General features: G+C 41.9%; 1 protein-coding gene across 1 annotated transcript; it reads left to right on the forward strand.

The window, feature by feature from the left end:
• Positions 1–1,353: 1,353 nt before the first annotated feature.
• LOC110987581 (organic cation transporter protein-like) lies at positions 1,354–18,544 on the forward strand. The gene is made up of 10 exons (XM_022250421.2): positions 1,354–2,030; positions 4,000–4,103; positions 5,176–5,330; positions 6,049–6,217; positions 7,046–7,193; positions 7,579–7,664; positions 14,348–14,556; positions 15,075–15,183; positions 15,791–15,999; positions 16,436–18,544. Exons 1-10 carry the CDS (start codon positions 1,599–1,601, stop codon positions 16,573–16,575), a joined length of 1,761 nt encoding a protein of 586 aa, XP_022106113.2. The 5' UTR covers positions 1,354–1,598; the 3' UTR covers positions 16,576–18,544.
• Positions 18,545–19,486: the final 942 nt, after the last annotated feature.

Consider the following 19,486-nt stretch of genomic DNA (forward strand, 5'->3'; position numbering starts at 1 on the left):
ACTTTACATTGTGCGTAAACTGTACCTGTTTGACATCTTGGAGTCTTTTTTGTCATTAGATCGAAATGATGAGGATACCTTTTCCGTAAGTGCGGCATGTAAGTCTTACAATAGAGGGTTTGCGTGGCCGCCATCTTGCTGCCCGTGCTTTTATTCCACAGGGTATGCACAAAGAACGTTTCCTGTGGAACGTAAAAACTGCCCTGCAAGATGGTATGTTTGCGGGCGCTTGATGGCATGTACCTGATCCCAGGCTGAAGGGGGGAGGGTTCTCAGCCATTGATTCCACGTAGACGAAACAGCCAATTACATTTGGACCCCGCTGTCTCTCTGCAAAGCTCCACGAGGGATACAAGCCAGACGAACAGTACTGTAATGTCAGACTTGCCATTTCTTCCTGGTTGGTCTTGTTCATAATGGAATCGGCTTCGAGACAATAACAACACGGGACAACTTTCTACCTGCTACCGTAGGGGAATTGCGGTGACCTGTTCCAAAGGAGAAGCATGAAACATCTACAACGACGCCAGGGCCTCATGTGTCGGCCGCCTGAAGGAACAAATTTAAACCCACTGCCCCAGACAAAGTTACACCACCGAAAGGGAACACTCTGCCCTGACTGAGTTGGCAGTTTAGAGAATACTTAGACTTTTGGAGTGGCAGACACGTTATTTGGAAGTGTTCGAGCTGTACATCAAGAGGGGATGAACGCGCAACAGAAGTGGGTATGAATGGATGTGCTGCAAACATTGATATCACCCCCTGTGACTGAGGGAACACATTATTGAAAAAAAAATCTCATAAAAACGAACTTTGAAAAAAGGCTCCTAAAAACGATTTGTTTCCAAAAACAGAAACGCTGTTTCTCAATATATATCCCATTAGAACGAATGAAACTAATTTGTGTTAATTTAAAATTAAGAATCAAAATAATTGGAAATCATGCCAAAAACGTAAACAAATTACCGTACACTGCTCACGACAAGAGCTTTGGACAGAAACCACCAGTTTTGCCCATTCTGCTACTAATTCTCAATTTCAGTTTCACAAAATACATTAGGAATGGGCCTAACCCTACCATGAAAATATTTTTCTAGTATTGCTACTTACGGAAAGTAAAAAAGAAGGTACATTTCATAAAATGAAACACCTCTCCCCATTAAATATGCAAATTACCCTGAAAATCTGACATGCTTAGTTCAACATTTCCGCGCTGAAACATACATGAACAGTCCCAGTTCGTCCTGAATATAGCGCCCTCTTTTCGATTTGCCGGCGCCTAAGGGGGGGACTACACAATGTAAATCTATGAGGCCAAGACTCACTCACAGTGTAAGCCCTGCCACATAAAGGGAATGCGTTCAACCGCGTCAAGTGGTGCGGACACGGGTGTTTTTTTCCCCGTGTACCTTTATCTATTGTAAAACCGTATTCAAATTAGGACCTGCGCATAGGGCACTGGGCCCCGGCCCTTACTACGTATTCTATACGCCTGCAAGTTCTGTTGCTCTTTGGCTTGCCAGGGTGGTTCGGTCGCTTCTAGGCGGGGAGGGGGAGTTACTTTTTCCTAAATTCTTCTAAGCGCAGAAATTGTCGGCATGCATTTCGATCGTATCCTAGTGCATGTTGGTGCGTTCGGCAAGTTTCAGAAGGTCATTTGCGTTCTGCTGAGCCTTGTTGCTATACCGTGCGCTTGGCATTCCATCGCCCAGGTATTCCTGGCAGCAGAGACCGACCACTGGTGCGCCGTGCCGGCCGATCAATCCCTGAACTGCACCGGGCTGGACCTCGAGACTGCGGTGGAGTGTCTGAACCAACAGAAGGAGCTCACCATCCCGTTCACAGTGGACAAGGAAGGCCAGGTCGTGTACTCAAAGTGTGAGCGGTACGTGGAAGCTTGGGACGGGGAATTGGAAGGGAATGGCACCAATGGAACACTGCAGAGGGATGAGGCCAGCAATGAGACTATACCCTGCGATAGAGGATGGGAGTATGATCGCTCGCAGTATCATAGTACCATCATACAAGATGTAAGACACCTACTTAATTCACTAATCGCATCGAGAGATTTGAAGTTTTACATGGTGAAGGTGGCAAGTTAAGTAACGGTTTGCGGAAGCACATGCAAAATATATCTCTGTTTTGAGTACGTGATGGCATTGTGTACGGTTAAAAGAGATATAGGCCTATTTCGCGTGGTGCTGCCGCAAACTTGTTACTGAACTTACGGTATCACGTGGTTTAATGGTACGTTGTGTATACATCGAAATAGCTATGGGATATGAATGGTGAGCAGAACTGTGCTGCATGGGGTGGTGGAAACCACTGAAAATTATGCACAGATGCGTACCTCTGAAAATGCAGTTGGAACAACTGTCTGTAGGTCTGGAGTTGGACCATGCTTTCAGAAAAAGGCGGAAAGTGAAAGAAAAACTTGCTCAGCAAAACAGTATCATATTTTTGGAAGCATTTGTTTGTTCAAAACCTATTTTAAAAACACCGTCACACCCTGTTCTCAAAGTAAGCCTTGATAAGTGATTTAATGAAAATTTAATTGTCTGTGAGCTCCATGTATGGTTTGCATGATGTTTGCGAGCTGTCCCGGCCTCTGCTAACATTTCAGCCTATATCTGACGAATCTCTTTGGCTTCACCTTCAAACAAGTAAAGGAAACCCGTGGGGGGGGTCGACTCCCTCAACCCCTTTCAAGCCCCCTCCCCCGAAGTTGGGTGCACCACTGAGTATACAGGTTAAACAAGTCCAGTAACCTTAAAACGTGGTATTCTTCTTCAACCCTGCGCCTTCACAGTAGAAAAAAAAATAATTATATTCCTCCGATTGAAAGACGTTTCTGTGCTCACAGTATACCTTACAGCCAGAAAATATTGATAGTCTACACACTGTTGGAGGGCACACTCTGATTGAACCTCTTTTTGTTGTCGTCATGCCTGAAAAACGCTAAATTCTTTGCGTGTAATTGGTCCCAAAAGTCTGGTCAGCTGAAGTTGGGGGGGAGCACTGGCTAGTTACATCTCTCAATCAAAACCCCACTGAATGAAACCAATGCTGCAGCTAGGGAGTGGTATCCATATCGAGGTTAACAAAGTTCATGCTTCACTGGTAACCCCCAAAAGACACCCCCACCACCACCATCGCAGAGCAATGTGGGACCAGTCGAATTTCCATCCCTTTAAGTCTCATCTATGGATTTTCCCCTCGATAAGGTCATGAGATTGATTCATTTCAAAGGGCCAATCATGTGTGGTAAGTGCACCAGTTTGTCACAGTAAAGCCCATTTTTGATTTCCACGTTGATATTTTGTTACTCTTCAGAGCTTTTTGTTGCCTTTAGTGTTACCATGCTATGGAGCTTTGCATGTCCATTAGCAGAAGTGTGGTGTCATTCGGGGCAGAAACCTTAGTGTTGCAGTTAGTTCGGCCAGTAAGTTGGGATATTTTGCTGTGAGAGTGGGCCAGTAAGCAGAGTTCTCTCCAGACTTACCAGTAAACACATTTTTGGTTCGCTGTGTGAACAGAAAAACGCCCTTTCGGAACTTTGCATGCCTCAAAGACATCACAGCAGCAGCGCTCTCATTGTGCACGGAAACGTGTGTGAAAGTTTACATGCTTTAAACACTTTTGTTAGGCGAGCCAAAAAAGAGATATTAACATTTAGAGACTGTAGAAAGTTGCAGAACGCGTTCCTAAGTACAACTCATGTCATCGACACTTCATATCGGCACGTTCATATTAATTATACCCCAGGGAATCGGGGGACCAGGTATGTGCTTCACTTCAGCATTCAATCTTTTACTGCGTTCATGGATACCAGTTGTAGATAACAGTATAATACTGAGTCAGCATGAAAGTATTTATCTTGCGTGGGTTACCTTTCGAACAATAAAGAAACTGTAGACAACGGGGAAGAAACCTTAAACCGTTCATTGGTGAACTTTTTTTTGGATTCCCAAGTCATTTGTATTTTTCGGTTTTTCGCAGTTTGATCTGGTGTGCTCTAGAAAGGACCTACCAGGGCTGTCCCAGTCGGTATTCTTTGCCGGGCTGCTCACTGGGTCGTTCATCTGGGGTGCTGTTGCGGATTGGTAATGAACCACATCGTCTCACTTGTCACTCGCTGAAGTGTTTTATCAAGACGCCGCAATTGCTGTTTACATTGTACTGAATTATGAAAAGACTGATAGGCCAAGCTCCACCCACTAGACGGCTGCCTATGACCACACCACACATGCTCCAGACGCCTGGCATTCGGTTGCCCATGGAGTGTTGCGATTGGTCAAAACAGCATGAGGCAGGGCTGCAGGAATCGGTTTGTAAGGAAAAGGAGCGTTTTTTTTTCAAGGAAATCCCAAGGAAGAAAAATAGGTAGAGCATGAGGTTTTCATATTTCCCGAAGTTTCATATAAATATTATGGCAAAATGTGATACCAAAATAGCACAAAGAAAAATGGACAACAATCGACTTTTTTACCTTTCTGCGCATCTTGAAATACTGTCATGAACCAGGAGTTTACTCTATCTAATCAAGAACATACTCATGCACGGGTCGTATAGGTCTGCGTTCTTTTGCTCGCGAGAATACTGGGGTTAACATTAGTAACACTCTCGAACACAGCCCAATTTCTCATCACTCTGGGAGGTGCAACAAAGTTCCAAACTGGTCAAAAGAAACGTTCACCCCCCCATTGTTTCAATCGCCGCTTTTGGTATCCAACAAAAGCCAATTAGCTCCAACCTTCCGAGAAAGTTTAATCGAATCCGTCATTTGTTGTGGGTCTGTAATTCGTTATTACTGAATCATAATTTGATGGTATTGACTAAGGACGCCTGAGTTGCGTGCATGGGTTTTGAATCCGTAATAATGGATTCCATTATCTTTGTCTGTGGCGCAAATGGGCTTTCGTAGTTTCTATCCAAAGGCCCAGGCTATCATGTGACAACCGGGTGGGGAATGTGAGGGCTTTATGGAGTCGAAAGTCAGAGGGAGAGGTCATTGCGAATATGAATTCGCAAAACATTCGTGGCGAGGTTTGCCAAAGCTGGAAAGTGTCCAACTGTTTGCAGCACTGAGTTTAGCATTCAGGTCATGAGCCTACTTGCCGATCATAATCTCATTAGGTTTTAATTTCTCTTTCTTTGTCTTGTCCATATTGTCAGGTGCGGTCGCAAGCTGACGATTTTTATCAGCCTTTCTCTGGCCTCAGTCATTTGCACTGCCAACAGTTTTGTTCCCACTTTTGCAGCTTACACCGCTCTTCGTTTTTTCATCGCCGGGCTCAATTTTGGTGTCTATTTGATCTCTTTTGTCTTAGGTAATTTTTTTGTTCTTTTTGCCTGATAGTGAGAGATTTTGCCCCCTAGAGTGTACATAAATATGCATGACAATGAACAGTGTTTCAAGCAATCGTTTGTATTATGGCCGAATATAGCGACGGGGGCCGCATGCGGATTTGGATTCCCCCCCCACACACACACACACCCAAGTGTGTAATTTGCCTGCAAATGGGGACCCCCTATTTTTCCTCTTTTGTTTGTACTTTAAATTTTTCAGAAGACCACCCATATGTTTTGTACACAGTTGTCAATCGGGGACCCTCTGTCAATCGGGGACCTTATTGTCCTCTATTATTAAGGGTCCCCAATTGAATGCAGAAACAAATTCACACACACACGACAAGAAAGGAGAAAAATGAAGAGGTAGAATGGAAGAAAAGACCAGGAACCAGCAGGCCACATACTTAAATACAAATAGTGACAAGAATTTAGCGGTGAAATAGAATTGTTTTCGCAAGAGGGCTTAGACCCACCCCACCGCGTTTCATATGTTCGGTGTTTCGGTAAACATTCTCCAGTGTTATTGCCTCTCAAGCCTCCATTGAAAAGTGGCTCCTTACTTTACTCTAGACACACGCGCGAACATGACTCGATTTCACCTGTCCACACTTCACAACTCGGATTCTCAAACCATTCCTCACTCCATCTCAGTTCAACGTGAACTGTTTTTGTGATTATGTGTTTCTTTCTTATCAGTGTCGGAGATTGTCGGCCCTACGTATCGATCCATGGTGGGTACGTTGATTGCCGTCTTCTTCTCTATCGGCTACGCTCTTCTGGCCGTCATTGCATATCAACTGCGGCAGTGGCGCCAACTGCACTTGGCTATCTCGTTGCCATGGTTCCTGTTTTTCCTCATCCTCCTGTAAGTAGACTCGAACACTAGCAGTAGGCCTACTCCATCTGGCCAGATCAGAGCCGTGGGCCAGATTGCTCGCCGAATCCGGCGCTTAACCAGGCTTTTGCTTGCCCGTTACGAAATTACATGTCCGTGGCCTTATGGTTCAGTAACGATGACGAGAATAGTGTGACAGCAGCCAATTGGGAATGTTGGCCGTAGTTTTGCCACCTCAACTTTGCATTTATGATCTAATTTCCCTGTTCCATTTTTCATTTATTCCTATTTTTGATGATCGGATTTGGCTTTCATCTGTGTGTCCCGATTTTGCCTTTAAAGTCTCCATTGCGTTACATTCTACCATTTCTAATACCGCTCCATTATGCTCATGATATAGAACTGGAGAATTTAAGTAGACTAGTTTCAGTCCGAGGTAGAAATTCACAATTTTGTGACTGATCCAAAGTAGTTTAACCTGCTAATTTATGTACAATTCTGACAAAAACGTTCATTAATACCTAGTTAATGTCAATGAGATAAAAATGGCTTTCGTGTCTTTTTGAATTAAATTAAAATCAATCAGCCAAACTTTGAAGAAGTAAATTTGCTCTTCTGATATTCCTCCCTGCGTTTTTTGTTTGATTTCTATTCAAAGATTGCAACCAATATCTGAGCCCTGTCGCTTGTCCAGGGTGCTGTGCCCCACACCCCAAAGAAGATGCACGTTCTTAATATCACGAGACAACCATTTCTGGGGACTACTGTATATCTCCCTTCCTCCTCAAAGCTTGACAAATCCAAGTAGTCCGCCTTGGTTTTGTCTGAATCCTAAGCGCAGAAATGGTCTTTTTGCAGAGTTATTCCCGAGTCTCCAAGATGGCTGGTGACCAAAAAGAAATACAAGGAAGCGGAGAAGATCATCAAACGAGTTGCTCACTTTAACGGCAAGAGTGTGCCAGAAAATCTGTTCGACGATGGAGAGGAAGAAACGCTCCAAGTGAAAGTATGTAACTATATTGGACTTTTCATTCCCGAAACGAGGACTATGGTACATTTAGGGTGGTTGTAGGGTGTGACGTCAAGGGCTGTAATTTTTGTGCCAGAAAAAGTACCTTTGCTCGATAATTGCGTCTTTAAAAAGTCTTGTAAGGACGATAGGAATTTCTCGTTGCTGCGTCACTGTAGCTGCTGCTGGATTTGAGTGGTTTTTTTTTCAAGATTTGGAAATTTAGGGGCACATCCCAGGTTAGTATTTCTACGTGTACATTCTAGGGCAACCTTTTCATGCTCAAAGCAGCGCGTGAAAACATCCAAGCTACATTTTAAAGCCTGTCTCCTCAGGTGAAGTCTTCTTGTTGGTGTATTTTCTTCTTCGTTGGTGATTGCAGACGGTGCTACCCCGCCAAGCTACCCAGATTGACCTCTTCCGAACCCCGAACATGAGAAGGAAGACCCTCAACATTTTCTTCAACTGGTGAGAACTGATTTTCCATATTAATCAGGTCAATGTAGGTCGGAATACCACTTGTTTGGCAGTGGTTTTCGCATGCTGTGACTCAAGGGTAGTCGAACACAAATGAATATATTCTGAAATGCACCCCAATGTCCCTTAATATGACACTTATCTTTGAAACGTTCAAGGTCAGTGCATGAGTTGAGTTTAGAAGGCTCATGCATGGGGGGCAGGTGCTTCAACAAATTGACAGCCAGATAAGACTTGAAGCTATGCACGGTGGAAGTTCTAAATTAGGTTAGGCCTGCGGTTGCACCATGTACATGTAGAAGGGAAATATCTCTTTTATGAGTGCGTGGTTCAGTGAGAAGAACCTAACACTCGACGTTCTGAACAGTAGGCCTACGCCCTGTTCGTCTTCAGGAGGGTGACTGGTTGCCTGGCTCTGAGGATGCTGGTTTTAAGCACTGGAGAGGATTTTGACTGCCCTCTTTTCTCCAAAGAACCGCCGTATTCCATCAAATAACCAAGACAATCTCCGTTTACTAACAGTCCCCAATGCAAGATGTCATGGCTTCGCCACCACAGGACGCATTCTCATAGGCACCTATTTGCACCGAATACTGAACCTTAACATGAAATACCAATCGTCACCAGCCTTTGAGTCCTATTCTTTTCCTTGTCTGTCCTCTGATTTATAACTAAGAGAGTGCAAAATAAAAGTTACAAAATGTTTGCCCCGAGCGGGATGGGGCACTTCCCAGGAAAAAAATTATAAATTAACTAGAGGTTCTGTGTCTGTTTGCAACAGAACATAGGGCTTTTCCGCATTATTTAAGTTTGAGAAATATGCAATTGGTGTACATGCATGCTTGGTGGTGAATAGGTAGACGAAATCGATGAGATATGCGGAAAAATATCTGTAAAATTCACATGGCATAATCATGGCGTGCTACAGAGTTTCACTTATTATACACTCCAGTCTACCCACACATGAATTGGAATGGGATCTACAGTTTTCTGTATACAACCATAAATATTCACCTTTAAGATGACACTTTTAAAATGACGCCTTCAAAGTGTGCCAAATGCCCATGTAACTCATAAGCAGGACGTGACCCTTCATTACAGACCTCATTGTTCCTACATTGTATACCAAGTTTAGACCTTATCGGTCTCAAAATTCTTTGGTCATAGGACATTTAAAAGTATGCGCCTTTGAGATGATGTCTCATGACCCCTGGTGACCTTATCGTAACGTGACTGAAATTACGATCCCCGGTTATATGCGTACACAAATTGAATACAATCAGCCTCGGAGGTCTCTGGTATAAAGAAATTGTATCCCTTTCAGATGATGTCATATGACGTCATAACGTAACCTTACTAATCACGTGAAATACATCCGTCAACAAACATATAAAAATAAATCAAATAGGACGCAAACGTTTTGCAGCCATTGAACATTAAAAGTATCACCTCTAAGATTACGCCACTTGACCTGTGATGACGTCATCGTGACATCATCCAGATTCCATTTATTACACATGCTTCCTTGAGAATGCTGAGCTTCATCCGAGTTGTACATTTGACTCTGGAGATTCTGGCCTGCAAAGAATACAGCTTTGGAGGTGTGTCACGTGAGTTTGGCTGTTGTCGTGGGCCGTGAAAATGACAAGAGTCGCACTTCGAATGCCAGTCTGTTTTTATAAACATTCAAAATTTAATAATCCATGACCCAGTGAAGTCATCGTGATATCACTTCACAATTACCTGGAGCGGATGTTCTATCAACCAAATGAATTTTATGGAGACTGGTTCATGTTTGAAAAATTTTCTTTGCTCAGAATATGCTCGAAAAAAATGTTTAAAATGTGACAGGTGATGTCATCGTGACGTCAACCAAAATTCTATATAAAACAACGCTCGTTTCGTGTATTCGAAGGTTAATGTCAGATTTATTGTTCTTGAGACATTGGCCTGTTAGGGATTCAACTTTGCAGGCAAGTCACAAGTGGCGTAAATCTGGCGTAAATCTGAGATTTGTCAAAGATGTTGCTCAAATGAGAACAGTTGCCTTTAGAAAACTATTTGCTCCCCTCCCTACAAAAAGCTGGATATGGCACTAAATGCCAGGCTAATCGAGGGAGGCTAGGGGTTACAATTCCCCCTTCAACAGTGGTTAACATGTACATTAATTTGTGGCTCCTGAATTGAGCTAATGGTTCCTAAATAATCATAAGCTGAAGTTGCAAGATGGGGAAAAGATTATGCATTCGAAAATTAACTGAGTGCCATACCATATCACACCCCCTTCGTTCTCTGTTGGCAAGCCTGTGGATGAGACTGCTGACACTTTGCGTTTCAAGTAATCGCCCCCGTTTACAGTTCATGCGTCAGCAATTTCTCTTTATAACAAAGAAAAACAAGAGGCAGTGGAAAAAACACCCCCATGCAGCAAATAGAATCCAGATGGTGCACAGGGCCAATCTGGAAACAAAATATCTATTGTCACTCATCTGACACACACTGATACGCTAAAGATCATAGTGCAATTCAAATGAATCGTAATTTTATTGGCATTACCCACATTAATTCCTGTCTGGAAAAAGTGGCAGATGTACTCAACATAAAATGTACATTTCAGTCACTTTCAAAATCACGGGATAAGACCATTAAAGATCTTAAGCCTTTACACAAATAACTAAAAGACTAAGGTCTTTCACATAAACATGATCATGTTTCCATAGAAGTGAAGAGGGGCATTTAAGGAAAACATGCCTGTAAGTTTTTTTTCCAAAGAGAGTGCTCTGCATTGAGCTCTTACTTCTATGAATAGAAATCTGTGCACAAGGGGTAGTCCCTTCTGAGCTCTTGGAAAGGAGGGTAAGTGCAATTCACATGATGGAGCTTTCCGTTAACAAACATAACACTGCGTTTCCTTAATTACCATTATTTTGGAATTTAACTTCAACATTCGACCAAGGTGAATAGATATACCAACTTTCTGAAGATATGCCGTGATACCTGAAATTCGAAGGTGGATGCAGTATTTTTTGCTTCAGGTTGCTTTCATGCCCACGCCGAACAAGACTAAGTTCGATTGCAGCTTTAACAAATTGAATATGTCAATTCTTCATTCTGCCTTAGAGGTATAAGCATCATACAGTTACTTTAAAACACCTGTACTTGCCACACAGGAAGGCATGCTCATGAAGTCATGGTAATTTTCGTTGGGGTAAAGGTTTCTTTACATTTAATTCTTGCAAAGACATTTGTTTAGAGCATAACCTACTGTGGCTTCCCTGAATCAAGTTTCATTTCAGAGTTCAATATTTCTTGCAGCTGTATTTGTTTTTGCCGATACAGTGTGCACAGTGTGTATGATGATGTCCAAAGGAAACAAGAGCCACTGCACTTTTTCCTTTTTAAACATTGCCACTTATGATCAGCATCTTTCAAATGAGATCATCTCTGCTGGGCTGGAGCGTAAACAAGAGGAGGGTCCATCATCTAAAACCTCCCACTGGCTGCGAACATATGCACCAGCTGAAAAATAGAAATGAATACCGTGTTGTCAATACATGTACTTGTAGTCTACACTTCAAGCAAGCAAAACATCTGCGTAGCCTACGCAAGGTATTGCAAACATAATTTTGGGGAAAAAATTGTTTTGTTCAGAAAATACGTCGAGAGGAAGGTTAGATATAAATCAGTCAGAAATCGGTTGATTATGTTATCATGACGTCATCCCAGTTGTCATCTATAACACATCTTGTTTTGTACCTGTATGAAGATTTACCCTGATGGGACGTATGGTTCTGGAGATATAGGCTTTCTTGTCACGTGACAAATGATGACGTCATCATGACAGATATCTTCTAGGACCATCCTTGGGTGATGGTCTGCTTATGTGTCAAGTTTGAAGTCAATCAGACTTAGCAAAGTGCCAAAATTGGTGCAAGTAAAAATCGCGAAATATTGGTTATTGTGAAAAATGGGGGAGGGGGGTTGCCTTAATGCTCATTTTTTTCAAAGTATGGTGACCTAGACCATGTCTCTCTAAATCTTACCAATACCAAATTTGTATTTTGAGAGGGGTTCTGGTGCTGAAAAATACATTTTTCTGACGTGGGTCATGTTTGGCCCGGTGGAAATTACCCCAACCCCAAATCTGGTACCAGGTGCAGGCTGACCTATGACCTTATTCACGGGGAAGCCATTTTGTATCTTGTTCCCCGAGTCCACCATGGTGTAATCCGTTAAATGGGGGTGGTGCTAGACTATTTGGGGGTTCAAAGCCTCCCCCTCACTTTTTAAAGGTGGCTTAAACAGTTAGGTATAATTAATCACAAATTTTAAATTATTCTGGAAAAAATGGCCTGAGTATATTTGAACCTTTATTTCGTTGCTATTATTTTACTCTCAAGCTCCCGATATAAGAGGTTTTACCTAACTTTCAATTTACAAAGGCTGATACATAGATACCTTCAATTGGGTGCTATTGGGTTCAATAGAAAATTGACTCAGTGGTCATGATAGACAGAACAGTGACAACTAACGCACAAGTTACAAAGGAATTCCTGACTTAATAGAAAAAGTGTTTCACGAAAGGCCACAAAATATGTCTTCCATCGTTATTTACGTTGTATTCAACAGATGGCTCATTTCAACTAACATTTTTTCATATTGAAATTATGAACAAAATATTATGGAAGTGCATGTACCGGAACCAAGAGGAGACATTTAGCAGGTGGGTATTACCCATGCAACAGGTACATGTAAATGATGGAATGCTTGCTGCCCATGCGTGTCTAGTTGTAAATGTACAGTATGTACATGTACATACATGTACATGCATATGTGGTCATGCAGAACACGTGGAAGTCAAAAACAGATGTTTTGTGGCATAGGAGAGAATAGTATTTCCAAACAACGGGATAGGTGATACGGCACACGGACAGGGTATTTTTTGTGTGAAGTCTTCATTTTGCCCTCTTTGGCAGTAACTGTAATTAGAAGTGTATACGTGTATCTGTACTTATTTGTGTCTGCGTTAACGGTCCGACTGTTATTCTCCATACCGTATCTTCCTGCAGGGCCAATTTCATAGAGCTTCTTCAAAACTTCTTGTGATGTAGCCTATGTTGTTTTGGAATGGTTATTACTTGTCTTGTGGTTAGCATGACAGTCACATAGAGTTGTGGTAACTTTTGTTTATGAAGCAAAGTTTTGTCGTGCTTAATTTAAGCAAATTCTGTGCTTAAGCAGCTGCAGCAAGATTTACAACCCTGAGCATATACGCGGCCCAACTTATCTTGGGGTGGGGGAGTTCAGACGAGTCTCGGTGGAATCATGTCATGTGACAATTATTCTCGCTGTTGGTGGCAAAGCGCCAAGCATCCGATGCCTATCCGACTAAAAAACAGCCGATCCAGTTCGTGTTCCATGATTCGGTGAATGTGCTATAGCTAACAAATAGCCGGTTGATGATTAATCGATTTGAACAAAAAAATACACGTACATTTTATACTCCAGAGCCATAGAACCTAACCTACTCTACTACAACACTCAGTCACTGAATTTTAGGGTACTTCTGACGAGATACTGTTTGGCAGGTTTTATTTGATTAGCCACAAAAACAAAAACCGCAATCTTAACTAGTGCGCGTACACCGTCAACTTTCAGTGTTCATCAAGTAAATGGCGGCCGCCATGGTACTGTGTAAGTCGCCTCTCGTTACTACCAAATCCGTGGGACACAGTGAAAATGTTCGTTGTAGCCGAAATTCGGTGTTTGTGGAGCTCCATGCAGTGACTTCCGTGGATTTTATGAATAGGTCCTATTGTGTAAAAATTTATGTATTATATATGCACTGTGTATGCACACAAGTGAACGCAGGTAGTTCCAAAGAGATCTCTCGGTTAGGATTTATCAATGTACACTGTGACGTGTTCAGAATAATAAACTTCATTGTTATATGAAAACATATTCAATGTACATGTACATATGAGACAAGGAAATAAAAGCATCAATTCAAGGACAGTATATTTAGTCTGCTAAATTTTAGGCCAAGGAGGAATTCTGGCGTGGATTAAGAGAGGTTTAGTTTTCATCAGTGAAAGTCGTCCATAAAATGGATAGTATAAACGGAACAGGAAATGGAACACTATAAAGAACACCTATCATACAGGGGATCCCTGTCGGGATTTTCTTACTTTTGAGAAGAGTTTCAAGAGTGGAATACAAAATACATACTGTATAGAACTAAATGTGCAAAGCGAATCACGACAAACCTTATTATGGTGGTGTATACCGCTTAAATTGTCGGCCTACCTCTTATTAGTAAATATTGTCACATGTTTCTGAACGTTTTGAGATGAACATAATACTAGCTAGTAACAGGTTTTGCCTCGGAATGCACACAGAAGGAAGGATTTTCATTTAGTGTTTGGTATTGCAAATAATAATTTGGAGGATAGCTGGTGAGATGTTAACATTGCGTGAATGATTCTTTTGCTCAAGTTATGTGCCAATGGAAAGCTACAGTTTGCCTACCATTTGTACATTTGTAGGCAAAAACTGCGCCCCTGATGTATAGCAAGAACTTTCTCTTGCTTCATAAGTGTGCAGTTTTTGCCTGAAACTGTACGCCAACGACATCATAACAGCGACATCATAAGTTCCATGCCAATCAATTGTAGGTTTGTGAACAGCCTGGTGTACTACGGCCTCTCTCTGAGCACCTCCGGCCTTGGCGTGGACGACTATGTAGCTGCCTTCGTGTCGGGCGCTGTCGAGATGCCGGGCTACTTGTCGAGCTGGCTGGCTATTCAGAAGCTCGGCCGACGCCTTTCACTCTTCCTGTACCTATGCGTAGGCGGCTTGGCTTGTCTTACCACCATCTTCATCGGTGAGTTGAACTTTCAGCCGTTTAAGCGACTGAAAAATAGGAAGGTTTCATTTTGTGCGGGATTTTTTTTTTCGTTATAACTTTATCAAAACCTGCCTAATTTAATCCCCGTTATGCATGCATTTTGACAAACTACACGACTAATTCTCCCTACACGTAATCTTGCATTGACAAAAATAACTAAGATTATTGAAAAACTTCATCGTTTCCGCTCGGAGCTGCTTAATAGTGATTTGCTTTTTATTCAAGGATGTGTTCAATACATAAGGCTCAACATGCCCATGCAATCTTAATAAATGTAGTCTCCATTTTTAATACCGGTAACGAACACAACTTTCTGGTGGAGTTTTTCTGTAGAATCTGTCAACATATATCGCCATCATGCATTGGATGGTTTCAAGTTTTAATAAACGTGAGGCTTATTTTTCCCTCTAGGCCATCCAGGAGTTCCCCTGGGCTGATACTTAATAACTGTGACATTGATATGCAGGGTATATATCATTGTTTTTGACATGCAGCGCCAGGTGTTGCGAGAGCTACGGTGGCTATGATTGGGAAATTTGCCATCTCTGGGTCCTTCAATATCATCTATATATACTCCGCTGAGCTGTACCCGACACCCGTTAGGTGGGTCAATTGGCAGTAGAATACAATGGGCCGGGGGGTTGTCAAGGCACTGCGGCAGTCTTCCCCGTTACATGTTTAGTTTTGTCTGGGTTTGTTCGGGAAACGAAAGGAACTCTACTTGTTGGCGTCAGTGTGTTGCTCCCGACAAGAAAGCAAAGGGGTTGATCCTACCGAATCTCACAGGGCTTTGTAACTTTGACGACTTTCTCGGGAGGCTTTTCGGGAGAATAAATGTCAAGTGTACAGGTTAAAACCCTTGAAAAGAGACAGCAGATATGAACCCGTAAATCATTGAAATATAAGTTTTTGCTCGTTCGTGTTTAAAGAGCTCAAATGACAGTCCTGTCTTCAAATTCCAAAAATGTAAACTATAAAACAGTTGCAAACTGGTTAATGACTGCATTGATCAGAAATGCATTTATATGACAGGTTAGACGGCCCGACGTTGACTCGGTTCTAGAGGATAATCTTTCTCAAATGCTACAGAGGGCCTTCATGAAAGATCCCGCAAGGATCGAAACATCAGGCTCCTCAGCATTTCAGATTGAAGTTCAAGTTTCTTTAATGAAGCTCCTGTGTTGTGTACCTGCGCGTATTTCTCTTGCAGGAGCATGGGCGTTGGAATGTCGTCCATGTCAGCCCGGCTCAGCGGCGTGATAGCCCCTGTTATTCTCATCCTGGGCAACTACTGGGAGCCTATCCCGCTGATCGTCTTTGGGGGATGCTCCCTGCTGGCCGGTGCTCTGGCGCTTCTGCTCCCGGAGACCCTGAATCATGCCCTGCCAGAAACCATTCAAGAAGGGGAGGAGTTTGGTAGTAAGTAGCCACTACATCGCCAGTCTATATCGGTACTTGTTTCGCGCCATAAAACAAACAAAATATAGTGAGACATGGGGTGAAACAGGCTTCCAGGGCTACGGCCATCAGGTCTATCATCTAGCTGCGTATTTCCAATGGAGTGAAGACCTAGGCCCGTGTCAGAAAGTGTATTGAAATGATTGGTTTAAAAAGAGATAATGTTTTACTTGAAGGAAATTGGGTGTTTCCAATGTTGAAAATTTCCACTGTAAACAAATAGCTTTTAAAAGTTATAGTTAACGAAGTTATGGGTAGCTGGAAGTGATTCTGTTTTTAGCCTTCCTTGTTGCCAATATCTGAGTATTCCTTGACCAATTTCGTGTCAACCTGTGAGACTACTGTTCCACGATTATAGGCCTACTCAAAGGCTCTTCTTCCTTTCTTTTGTAACCAGAGGGCCAAGGTTTCGGTCTTAGGACTTTGTTCAAGACACAGCATGGGCGCCCCGCTGACGGGGAAAACGCTCCAGGAGACCCATACAAACGCATCCCTACCGACAAGACGGAAACCCCCTGCGAGACATCGCCCATGTAGAGGGCTTATCTGGATGAAAAAAGGAATGCTCTGGTCACAATCATCTCACAGCGGTGCTTCTGTTTACTATTTTTATGTTTTGTAACTCTATCTGCTTGGTTAAATCACAGCGATCAAAATGGGGTAACAGGAAAATCTCCAAATTGCCACGTTTGCAACGACCAGACAATACACTGGTAGATTACCAGTGGAGTAAATTTGTACCGGAAATTTGGGGATGGGGGAGGGTTTATTGTTGGGGGGGGGATAACTTGCCTAGATATGGAAATTTGAAAGGGGGGGGGCTAACCCCATGATTCAAAATGGGGGGGAGGGGCGATGTTCCGGTTCCTGGTACAGATGTACATCTGTACTACGTATTACATCCATGCAGAATCTTACACCAGAACGGTGTATTTTGTAGCTTTTTACTGTTCTCCTTTTTAAGTGATATTAAATACATTTTGGTTGCTAGGAAGTCCGAACAATTCTTCACAACCCGCCTTAATTTTAACTTCATACCACGAAAAAAATGGGGGATGATTATGTTAAAGTAAAACCAATGTCTGCGGTGTATTTATGCAGGGATCTGATCTGACTAATCTAACGATTCTGAGATCACGAGGTACCCAGCATTACAGATTTTTAGGTAGTCCGTCTGTACGGGATTCCTCCTGACTGCCAAAAGCTGTCGAACTTGGTATTGCCAACATTCTTAAATCATCGTTGATGTTCTGGATTGGTCCTTTATATAACAATACCCGTCATGACTTTGCTTTTTTTTCTCAGTTTCTTTTCATCAACTCGGTTCTCGAGTGACAGAATTCAAAGAAGTAGTATCAAACACGCCCGCTGTATTTCAAGCCGACGTGAAACCTTCTTGCCTCGGACAAATGCACGCGGGTTAATAAAGGGAAACGAAAGTAACCCAAAATGACTGTGTTTTTCGAAAATACTATGGCGCGCGTAAGTGACATTTATTCATATTAAAAGCGGTAGTTCTTGTTTTATATTTCAAGATATTTACAATTTTCAAGATATCTCTTATTTCCCAAAATATCTCTAATTTTTAAAGATATCTTTAAAACATGTTGACGTTTTAAACCCTTAAGTGCCGATTTCTAGACATCTCGCACTTCATTTCTATCTCGAAACGATTACGACATATTTTAAAATCGATTTCGAAATATTTCAAAAATTATTCCAAGATTTCTGAAATAAATAAATAAATAAATAAAAGATACTGCTTTAACTTGAATAAATCACTCTGATTGCACGTCAAAATACACCATGCAAATTATCTCATTTTGGGGGGGGTTAGCTCAGAAAGGACTTTGCTTGGGAAAGTTTTGAGGTTTTAGAGTATTTTTCATCTGTAGTCATCTTTAGTCATCTGTTTTTGTACCTGTAGTTTTGTGTAGAATGTTTATCTTTTTCTGATGTTTAATTCATTTACGGTGGAAATGAACAATTCTTTGTTACTGTAGACGAATCATAATAATATGATCCTTCTCACAGGATTTGCTTTATTCAGACCATATTTTTAAAACCATCTTTTATCAAAGCATCTGTACAGTCTTGTATTTTTAGATTTTGGTCACAGACCTGTCCTGAAGGTCATTACCACATTTTAAGGAGAAGGGATTGCTTATTATCAGGTATAATATCATCATATATCTTTGTCGGCTTTAACACGCATTTTTAGTTGTTTTATCTGTCTTCATTATTGTTTGACAATTTTTTGTTGATTAACTGCAAGGCGTAAGACTCTACGAAATCCCGCCTTATGTTTAGATAAAATTGCTGCAATACAAAATTTTTGGGGACCAAAATCCGGTTGACCATAATGTAGATTTATTATGTAGTTTGGGCGAGATGTTCGTGAGATGAATTCTCAGAAAGTTTAGATAACGGGGTGATTTCTTTTCAGTTCTACTTCTTGGGAGGGTTATGGTGTCTATCCTATTAAACGTGTCTTTAATGCACAATATTTTGTGTAATTAATGTTTATGATTTTAAAAATAACCGAAATGGGTCACTTGGGAGACATTCCCATAGGAACGTGCACAAAATTTTTCCAACTTTACCGTCCCATAATTCAATATTCCCTAATCAGATCTTAACCAAACTTTGTATGTTCTCCTTTCAGACCCTAATCTATCATCTTTCAAAATGTGGATGATAAAAATTTTCCTCCTTTTGGTAGTTGGAGCCTAATGTTGGAGCCCGATGTCTCCTAATGTTGAAAAATTTACCACAAAATGTCTCCCAAGTGACCTATTTGGAAATATAATTTTAATGGTGTAGTGACACGCACCTGAACACAAAACAAATGGAATGCCCGCAACATACAAGGAACATTTGTTATTATTGATGACGCACAACGACATAAGAGATCTTATCATTATTATCATTGGAACAACTCAGTCAAACTGCGTTTCGCATCCTCAAATCTCGAGCTCTTCCGTAGAATTCCTGCAGTACCAATCAGCCTTCTGCAACATTTTTACCTTCACAGTCGTGCTGATCTCGTTGAGATGTTTCTCCGGGGATCTGGGGATGGTACTCAGTGCCCCAACAACAACCGGCATGGCCTTCACCTTGACTTTCTACAACTTCAGCAGCTCTCCCGCCAAATTCTGGCACTCTAGGACCTTCTTTTTCTCCTTTGCAGCCTTTGTATCACCAGGAACAGCCACGCCTATAATGTAACCTTAAACAGTGCTTCCTCATCATCTGGCAGGCTGTGTTTCTCACAGTCAGTCTGAATGTTGAAGTCCCAGAGAACCTTTACTTCCTCAGCTTCCAGAACCTTTGCCGGAACGTGCTCCCACCTCTTGACCTTGACCTCGATCCCTCATTTCCAACACACATCCCAAGGGATCACCCTGGCTAACTTGTTAAGCCTTCCCCTTGTATTCAATCCGGAGCA

Source organism: Acanthaster planci, linkage group LG08 (assembly GCF_054643075.1).
Source record: "Acanthaster planci isolate LZ-2023a linkage group LG08, COTS_SCS, whole genome shotgun sequence".
NCBI classification, from domain to species: Eukaryota; Metazoa; Echinodermata; class Asteroidea; order Valvatida; family Acanthasteridae; genus Acanthaster; species Acanthaster planci.